Genomic DNA, 9,952 nt, shown 5'->3' on the forward strand with positions numbered 1-9,952 from the left:
CTCCTGATACTCACCCTTTAGACATTGCTCAGCATTGATGAGAGACCCCTTCTCAGTCTTCTCTTCTCCAGGCTGAACAGCCCCCGGTCTCTCACCCTTTCCTCAGCAGAGATAATCCCCTTGATCATCTTTATAGCCTGTGCTGGATTTTTTCCAGTATCTCCCAGTCCTTTGCTCCTCAGTAGATGGTGCTGTTGCTTCAGCAGCCACAGCCACTCTGCGCAACCAGTCCCCTTAACAGCTTGAAAACAGGCTCCAGACCCTCAGCTGGGGACTTTGGCTATCTTGTTTAGGATTTTTGTTATATCCTCTATGGATCTATTGTAAAAAGTCCTTTCTTCCAGGCTTGCAGTTCATGAGGTGCTGCAGGAAGCATTCCCAGGGTATAGATTTGAGCAGAGCTATTCTCCGGAGCAGGAGGAAAGCTCTCCTTTTTCCTTCAGTTCCTCATTTAAAGGCAATAGCATTTTACACAGAAATCTGGACCCGCATGCTGCTCCAAAATCCAGTGCTCTGATAAGGCTTGGGGCCAAGCTATCACATCTGAAGCTGGATCCAAGAACCTGAAGTTTCTAAGGGTTCCCTGGAGGCTTAAGAGATGCAGAATCCATGTCCCTACCTATTTGTGTTCCCCCATGCACCTTTCCAGCCAGTTGCCCACCCTCACCTTCTCTTTGGGTAGCAGGGCTCAAGCAGAGACACATCCGAACCAGGATTTCATTGCCTTCACTATTTTTTCCCCGTCATCTTTCTTTGGCAGGAGCGAACGTGAACTTAAAAACAAATAACCAGGATGAGGAGACCCCCCTGCACACCGCTGCGCGCTTGGGGATCCCGCAGCTCGTGGCCTTTTACGTGGAACAAGGGGCGCACGTCGATGCTCTCAATGCCTACATGGAGACCCCCTTGGCCTGTGCGGCCTACTGGGCCCTTCACTACAAGGATCAGATCTACAGCCCCGACCACCACCTCGTCTGCCGGATGCTCTTGGACTACAAAGCTGAAGTGAACGCCCGCGACGAGGACTTCAAATCCCCGCTCCACAAAGCTGCCTGGAACTGTGACCACGTCCTGCTGCACATGCTGCTGGAGGCGGGAGCAGAAGCCAACATCATGGACGTCAACGGCTGTGCCCCCTTGCAGTACATCATTAAAGTGACGCCTGTGCGGCCAGCGGCCCAGCCCGACGTCTGCTACCAGCTGCTGCTGAATCACGGAGCCGCTCGGATATACCCTCTGCAGTTCCACAAGGTTAAGGCTGGCTTCGTAGAGTAGGGGGATGGAGAAAGGTGATGCCTTGAGCAGGAACGGGGTGGGAGATCCAGAGTTCGGGGGCTGGTGGTGGCTGGGTTTGCTAAAGTCTTGTAGGCCCAGAACGCCCAAAACCTTGTGAGATCGTTTAACTGAAGTGAAATTTCAGTTGCTGATGTCAGAAGCCAGACCCGGATCCCTTTTTTGTTCCTAACCAACCTGAAACACCAAACCCAGATGCTGGTTCAAGCCTCATTTCTCAGAGCTGATTCACTTTCTCGTTTCAGAAAACCTACATGGCTTTTCCAAACCTGGCTCCACGCAGGCTTAACTGGGTTACTTGAAATGTGCATTTCATGGCCTCTGTCAAAGAGTGGAGATCAGACCAGTTGATTCAGTTTGACACTTTTGGCCTTTAAAAATCTATTCATGTCTATTCAAAGTGAAATGGATCTCAGTAAAGCTTTGGCTCGTCCCCAGGAAATGTGAGAAATTCAGGCAAAATGCTGGGCTTGGGCTCATAGTTGATTAAATTAAAAAAAAAAAAAAAAGAAGAAGAAGAAAAAGAAAAATAATTGCAGGATCCCTCCCAAAGAATTTCTAAATGTCTGCAAAGCCCAAGGCACTGACAGAAGTAGCTGACAGGCTTCTTATCTAAATAATCTTGCTGTAATCAGGACTCATTCTCTCTCATCCAGTGCCCTCAGCAACACTTTGCAGCTCCTCCTCTGTGTAATGTAAAGTTTTAAGACCCTGCTCTGGCAGGGGGTTGGACTGGATGATCTCCAGAGGTCCCTTCCAACTCCATAGCATTCTGTGATCCTGTACGGTATGAATCTGGGACATGCACAACTCCACTGGGGACCAGCCTGGCATCTCTTGCTGCAGGTTGCACTGGGCAGTGTGGACATGGCTTATGCCTTTTTGCAGCTCCAACCTTGTCCTCTGGTAGCTCTTGGGCCATCCCCATCTCAGTACGCCGTTGCTCCATGGCAAGCACCCAGGCTAGCCCCAGCTTCTTGGTGGTACTCACGGTCTCTGTGCATCCTGCCTGCAGGTGCTACAAGCCTGTCATTCCTACCCCAGAGCTGTGGAGGTTGTCGTCAATACCTACGAACACATCAAGTCAACGTCCAAGTGGAAAGCAGCCATCCCTGACGACGTCTTTGAGGTAGGCTCTCAATGAGTTGTAGCTGAGCAAAATCCAAGCTCATTATTTCCATTCTCCATGCCAGAAAAATGAGAAGGCTTTTGAAAGAGGAGACCATCTCAGAGGTTTTGGGGCTTCCCCATTTAATATCAGTCCCTTGACAAGAGCATATCACCCACTGACAAAAAGAGGTATTTTTCAGGAATCTTCATCACAACATTACCCTTAGGAGCACCCCTTGTCGGAGGGGGCTCAGCTGTCCCTGTGCTCAGCAAGTGCAAAGATTCTGGCTGACAGGTTTCTTCAGACCTGTCAATACATGTATTTATATTTTTTTTTATGTCAGCAGATGTTTTAAAAGTACTGTGTTGCAGGGGAATGATGATGTATCTTTAGGTCCTGTTGCATGGGTTGGGTTTCTGCGAGCACGTCTGGTTTGCTGCAAATACAAGGGGCAGTTTAAATGAAAAATGAGACCAAGGAGGAAAAAATGTTGACAAAAGGCAAAATTGTGGGACAAACTACATGCTTTGGCATAAGTAACCTTTTAATTCAGAAATCCTCATAGTCCAAATATTTCACTTTAAACCTACTTTTTTATTAATTTTAAAAAAAAATTTAAATCAGTGCTTAAGTTCAGTGCACTGATATCTGCTATACATTATCAGTGATGTTTAGGTAACTCCATCTGTATTATAATGCAGAGCTATACAGCTTGAGACTTCTTTGGGGTCAGATAGGTTCAGAAAAAGTTAAAAAAATCATTCTGGGTGAACACAAAATTAAAAGCTAAAGGTCGTTTTTCACATTAATAAGAACAAGAACAATAAGAACAACAATAATATTAATAATAATAACAATAAGAAGAATAATATTTTTTCAAATGAAAGAAATTATTTTAAATATTGGAACATTATAATTTGGAAAAGTCCACAGTTGCTCTACTTCTTTGTTGAGATTTTCATTTTTGTTGTCAAAACTATTTGCTGGCTTTGACATGAAATTGGAGACAAAGTACGGACACAAATCTATACTTTTCCATACATAAAGTGTAACTGAAAATACATGTAAACAGATGCATCAAGTAGCAAGATTATAAAATAAGGTCAAGCCACACATAGGCACACATATTTACTGTTGGCTTCTTTTATTTCAGCATCATTTGTAAGCAGTGCACCTCGAACTGATGGGTATAAGACATAGGGAGCTGAAAGGTTTCACCCAGGTCCTTAGCTTCCCACCGCATACTTGGGGCAGGCACGAGAGTTCTGTGCAGGCACTTGGCTAGCGCCAGTCCCTGGTGCTGGACCTGTCTCCCAAGGACAGGATGGTTTTCCCTGCTTTTCACCTCATTCTGCGTACGGGCAGGGGAAGGGGAGGGAAGGGAAACAGCCTTTCTTGCCCCAAAACATGCTTGTGGTTTGGTTGTGTGTTTTTTGCAGCGGCACCAGGAATTCTATGACTCTCTGTTCACCGTCTGCAGCAATTCCCCGCGCTCACTCATGCACTTATGCAGATGTGCCATCCGCGCGATACTCTCCGAAAGGTGCCACCGAGGGGTCCCCTTGCTCTCCATCCCCCCCTCCATGAAGAAGTACTTGCTGCTGGAGCCAGAAGGAATCATCTACTGAGCTGCAGCAGAGCCGGCCCCGAGTCCTCTCCCTGCCCAGACCCCCACGTCTCTATGGGGGGCTGGAGATCCAGCCACAATCCCTACGGGATTTACCGCCTCTCCCCGCAGCCACTGTCTTTCCCTGCATGGAGGAATCACAGCCACAGCCTGTGGGTCACGCTGGGGGAGTCAGAGCTGGAAAGCACCCCCCAAAAAACCCCCACACTTCTCTGCTTTGTTCAGCCTCGCTTAAACCACGCTGCTGCCCCTGCCTTCCCTATTTATTCCGCCGCCTGCTAGATAGCATGAGATCCAACCTGAACAACCTCTGGGACTGTTTCGCTGTAATTTCCTTTGGCTGTCATTTTGGGAGTGAAAGGAAAGGATGCCACCAGAAAACAGGACATTTATTAGTGTCGCAGAAAGGCTTTTCCAGAAAGGAATGGGTGGGCTGCTTTGAACGGTGACCACAGACAGGATTCCGACAGTTTCCAGATTTTCCCGCGGATTGACTCTCCGTGCAGTGTCAGCTCACTGTTCACTGCACCTCTCTGTGTCTTATAAAGCTTTGTCATAATAATATCCCTTTTAATTGTAAGCATTTTTTCCACTATCAATCACAATATTGGAACCTGCAGAACGGAAATCTCTGTACGTTGCTCTTCGTGCTCAGGTGGATTTTAGCAGACTCTGTCTCTGTTCCTGACTTCTCAGTGCATCTCAGACTGTGAAGCTATCGATCATCATTATTGTTATTATTATTATTATTATCTCTTTACAAGACAGCCCACAGCATGTTAGGCTCTTCCCAGCTGGACAGGAGGGGCCAAGCTGTTCAGGGTGTCTGTGTCTCACAAAGTGGCAATAGCAGCACCTGAAGAAATATTGCAGATTGGTTAGTGTTATGAATCACTTCTTGCTTCCTTTTCAACTCAGTTTTTGTGAACCAAGGCAGGAACTCTGTGTTAGGAGAGAGCCCAATTCAGAGCTCTGCTGATGTTCAGCTAGACAGCAGGGAAGATTGCTATTTAACAGTTTCTAGAGTCAGCAGAGACTTTCAAAGACAGCACAAGTCATGAGAAAATGCTTTCTCATACGAATGAAGTTGTAATAAATGTATACAGTTGTAATACTTAACTGATGAAAATTTCTACAGAGTTGGCTGAGGTATCTCTATTGGAGACACTACAGGGGCAAGTGATCAGGATCTGATTTGTCAGCAGAAAAATCCACCTGAGGCAGTTCCAGGTGATGGGGATCCACTGAGGAAAAGCAGTGAGTTTGGAAGGATGGAGAAAGCTTAGATTAGGTAAACCCACTGCTTTTCTCGATGGCTCACCTAAGTCAGGCGTGAGGAAAAGGATCTGCAAACTGGTCAAGGCAGGAAAATGTTTGTTGCTTTCTGAACAGCCTGGCACTGGGGCAAGCTGGATAGTCCAGAAGAGCCAGACACACGGAGGTAGCTGGTTTTATTGGGAACATACCCCCATGCTGCCTGCTTCTGGAAGTCAAATTCTGCATCTGGAAGAGGGAGGTTTAAGGCAGAACAATAGCGGCATTTTTTGACCTGTCGTAGTCAGGATTCTCTTGCTGAGAGAGAAGAAAAAAGGCTGTCACCAGCGATCCCAAATTCCCTCTGATCCTCCCCCTCTGCAGTGAAGATGCTTAATTTTTATTCTGTGGGCACCCGGCCTCAGCTCCCAGCTTTGTACCAAGCAGGTGCCAGATTATAGCCATTGTGGCGTCTGACAGGGAGCACAGTGGGATCAGGCTGATTATAGTCATAGGAATTTGCAAGCTGCTAAAAACACTGGAGAACATCCCTATCACAGGAAAAAAGACCTGATTGATGCACTTTAATTGCTTCTGTTGCTGGAGTTAGAAAGACCAACAGTAAGCAAACCTTATTATTTGATACCTTTTAGCATCTCTTGGGGTTTTTTTCTCTTACTGTACTCCAATCCCACGCAGCGGCTGGAGGTGCTCATGTGAGATGTGGGGGTGTCTAATAATAAGCTCATCATTTATTAACTTTATGGGATGCACAGTCTTATTATTCTGACTTAGTGTAGACACCTTGAAGTTTCATAATTTCATTTAACCCCTGATCACGCTTTTATCTTCTCAAAGCTGCAGCAGACTAGATGGCTGCGGGTGGAAATAATGAGAGACTGAGCTGTCACCCCTGCACAGGGAGTTTGAACCTAGCCATGACCTAAAATGACAGAAAATTGTTTTCAGGGTTGTTTGGTGCCTTGTATGAAATGGGTTGCTTTTTGCCATTTGTCTTTTTAGTGGAGACGTAGCCATGTTTGAGGCATTTTCACTGCATTTCACAGCCCAAAGCACGGATGGGCACAAAGAGTGAACTATCCTTTCCCGTTGGCAGCCCCTTCCCACACCTCCCCTGATGACTTCTCAGTGGACAACCACCAGATTACATTTTTTGGTCCTTATGCTTTTTGAGACATGTATACAAAGAGATGTTCTTAAACTACATGCATCATTGACAAAAGAATTTATCTCATCTATGGACATAGAGACACTCTGCATGTTTTTGTGGGCCAGTGCAGACCCATAATTCAGCTCTTCATGGAAATACCAACACCCTCTTTGTAAAGTGCTCTTGCAATAATTTTAAACTTAGCCCCTGATGTCTGATTGGATCCAGCTTGACTCAAAACTCCAATAATTTAACCACAGAGAGTATGTAGGCGAAACTGAAGTCTAATGGTGTTCAGGATTGTATTTTCCTGCAAAACCTTTAAATGTCTATTCACATGGGATATCCTTTAGATACTGGGACAAGGAGCCATGGAGCTGGGACAAGGAGCATGGCTGGTTCAGCTCTCCAACACTGCTGCTTGTCCTGCCAGCCTGGAGCCAAGAAGAGGAGACAGAGACCACAAAGCAGCAACTCGGGACTTTAGAAGAGGGAGCAGTACATGTTGATCAGTTCCTGCTCAGCCTCCAGCTTTAAACACATGTTTAAAACCTTCACCACTTGTCCTTGAGATGGGCTAGTTTCCCCGTGCTGCTGGTGGCAGGAGGGGAAGGGTGCATTCTCAGCTGCCTCCCGCTTTGTGCAGTGGTATCAAGGCCATTTGGGTTGCATGAGGCTTAGAGATGTGATAAGTAGGTCTTTTCTCTACAAAGGCAGCTTTGGATGAGTATTGACAACTGTCCTCATTGACTGGTTTGTTAACGTGCTCATTGCTGGTACTTTAAGATCATACTCAACAGTGAACATCACCCACCTCTACTCCAAAACCAAGCTCCCTGATGAGAGCCTGTTTCTTGGCCGAATGGCAACAACACTCAGCACCAGGACCTTCAGCACAAGGGGATGCTGGTTCCACATCCCTTGCTCCTCTCACAGTGAACTGCATTAAGACTAGTTTGTGTTACAAAGAGGAAAAGGTTGAAAGGCCAGACTAAAATATCAGGGCCACCCGGCACTGGCAGCCAGGATCTCCGTGTCTTTCTGCCCTTAACGTTTGAAAAGCCAGCAGAGGAAGGGGACGGGTTGCCTGTGCCCCTTTTCATGCTACTACATGGCATCATCACTGCGTGGAGGATCTTGTAAAGTTTTGGACCAAAACTCCTGACTACATGAAAGCAGAATGGTGTTGAAATGCCCATTTCCACTCTGGCAGCTCTGCTTGGGTCCGTGCGTGTGTTGGGACGCGTGTGCATCAGCAGGTGTGTGTGTGTGCGAGGAGACCTGCAGGGGTATCCCAGTCAAAACCTTTGATCTGGTTTCCATCCGAGTTTTTCAACCCAAATCAGGGTATCAGGGTTGAAAGCAATAAATTCCCATAAGGGTTTTGGCTTCAATGAAATTTTACTTACCCAAAACCACTTACCATCTTGAAAAAACATTTCTTTCCATGGGGCAATGTCTTAGAGCCGATGCACTAGTTTTGACAGAATCAAGTTAATTGCTGTGATCATGAGTCTGTATCAATCTCCCAGACTGAGCACGACTGAAAAATATTTTCACAAAATATCAGGAACACAAATATTAGGGGAGAAGGCCTAGTCTGCCATGAGAGGTGGCAGCTTTGCTTTTAGCAGCAAGCACTTCTGGATCAACTAAAATGGTCATGGGGGGTCAACTCATTCATATTTGAGGAACGTCCTTTGAAAACTATGCTCTATGCGCTAATGCTTTTGGCAGCATATTATGCTCTTGGGACAAATACCTTTAAATTAAAGATACAAGAGTTCAGCCTTTGAGATTGGAGGGAAGATTGAAAGAGTCTGGGGTGGCCTATGCTATTATATACCTTTATTAAACCCTGAGGAGCCCAAGAGGCATGGCAGCTCTTCAGCATGCTGGAAGGTTTGCAGGGCTCTTGAAGGGCTGCTGCTGCTTTTCTGAAACGCTACACGATAGAGATGGGTCGGACACAGCAATATTTCCATTTACTTTGAGGATACGGCAGCAGAATTTCCCTGTACTCCCCAGGGTTTACTCTTCTACTAAATAACAGTGCAGAACATGCTATTAGCAGAGCCTAGCTAGCGTCTGACACCTTAACCTCCCCAAGAATTATATTAAAGTAGTGGAAAGATCTACCACAGCCTCTATTTTGTGGAACGGCAGGGACTGCTGGTGGAGCAGAGGAGCGGGTCAGAAAAGATTGCTATATACAGCAACCGTCAGAGGAAATTGTTTGGCCTCTCAGAAATTTGTTTCAGGCTATTTCTCCAAACGCATCTTAAACTTCGTAAGACACAGAGGGGAAAGGGGACAATGGATATTACGCATTCCAATGACCTGACTGATTTTAATACACAGTTAACATTTTCGTGGCATGTAGCAGCTGTGTGTTGCCTTTACCTTGCACAGGCACCCTATGGAGTGCTGCTAAATTACAATTAAGGCATTTGAAACAAGGACAGCAGGGCAGGGGATGGTTTGTACACCACTGGTGAGCTGTTGGGTTCTGTTCTTTCAAACTGGGGCTGCCCAGGGATGTTGGTATCGGCCTTTTGCCCAGCGCCAGAATCACACCGCATTTTAGCATCAAAACAGTGCAATTTATATGGCTGCTTAGGCTATCGGTACTGCAATTAGCACCGGGTTAGATCAGGTCATTAGTAACTGTCAGTGAGGAGTTGCCCAGCCTCAGTATTAGCCATTAGCTTGCTGGCTACTTGTGGGAGGGAAGGGGGACGAATCCAGACAACCCTGGCGAAGAATAGGGAGGTTTACCTGTTCCCAATAACCCTACAAAACCCACTAGTTGGTCAGGGATTAAGAATAAATAACTGCTGAGGTCTGAGGAAAATGGTGCAGGAGCAAAAGAGCATCAATACCTGCAGAAAGTCTGCTTTGTAATAACGTGCTATAAGGGAGGGGGCAGAATCGTGTGCCCTATAAATATATAATATACAGGCATCGATTCGCGCAGTACGAAAACGCCGGCCTTGCCGAAGGGCAGGGCAGTGCCTGGGCTGGCTACGGGCACACGGTGTGATGGGGAGCACGGGCACAGAGACATCCCCACCGGCAGGGCAAAGCCATTCCACCACAAAAAGTAATACAGGTATTTTAGCCCCCTCGCAGGGTAAAACTGACCCTAAGGAGCCGGTTGCAGCGACATCCATTGAATTACATCTCCCTCCCGAAGTCCAGCCAGCCCTTCGGTGAGTCTGTCCTGCCGTTCCCAGGGTCACTGCTGGGGAGAAGGTGCCTGGATGCCCTGATCCCAAGGGCATGTTGTCTGCCCGTGACAGTGCTGAGCACATCTGGAACTGTAACTTGCAGCTCAGAACTGTAACTTGCTGGAAATCTGGGTCCGTTTCTCCCACAGCCCTGCCCTTCCCTCCATCACAAATCCACAGAACTGCAGTGATTTCCCTCCATCCCCTTCCCTCCTTCTTCCCTTCCCTTCCCTTCCCTTCCCTTCCCTTCCCTTCCCTTCCCTTCC

The 9,952-nt window shown here is 46.8% G+C and overlaps 1 protein-coding gene across 1 annotated transcript; it reads left to right on the forward strand.

The window, feature by feature from the left end:
• The first annotated feature begins 635 nt into the window (after positions 1–635).
• Positions 636–4,032, forward strand: LOC106886940 (ankyrin repeat and SOCS box protein 4-like). The gene is made up of 4 exons (XM_014940231.1): positions 636–678; positions 761–1,251; positions 2,309–2,422; positions 3,844–4,032. Exons 1-4 carry the CDS (start codon positions 636–638, stop codon positions 4,030–4,032), a joined length of 837 nt encoding a protein of 278 aa, XP_014795717.1.
• The last annotated feature ends 5,920 nt before the right edge of the window (positions 4,033–9,952 follow it).

The sequence above is a fragment of the Calidris pugnax genome, unplaced genomic scaffold (assembly GCF_001431845.1).
Source record: "Calidris pugnax isolate Ruff unplaced genomic scaffold, ASM143184v1 scaffold76, whole genome shotgun sequence".
NCBI classification, from domain to species: domain Eukaryota; kingdom Metazoa; phylum Chordata; class Aves; order Charadriiformes; family Scolopacidae; genus Calidris; species Calidris pugnax.

Excerpts from the sequence above, each read along its gene's own strand:
- LOC106886940 (XM_014940231.1), top strand. The coding sequence starts at position 636 with ATGCACCTTTCCAGCCAGTTGCCCACCCTCACCTTCTCTTTGG. Across the intron at positions 679-760 it reads CACCCTCACCTTCTCTTTGG|GAGCGAACGTGAACTTAAAA; the intron begins GTAGCAGGGCTC and ends TTTCTTTGGCAG. Across the intron at positions 2,423-3,843 it reads TCCCTGACGACGTCTTTGAG|CGGCACCAGGAATTCTATGA; the intron begins GTAGGCTCTCAA and ends TGTTTTTTGCAG.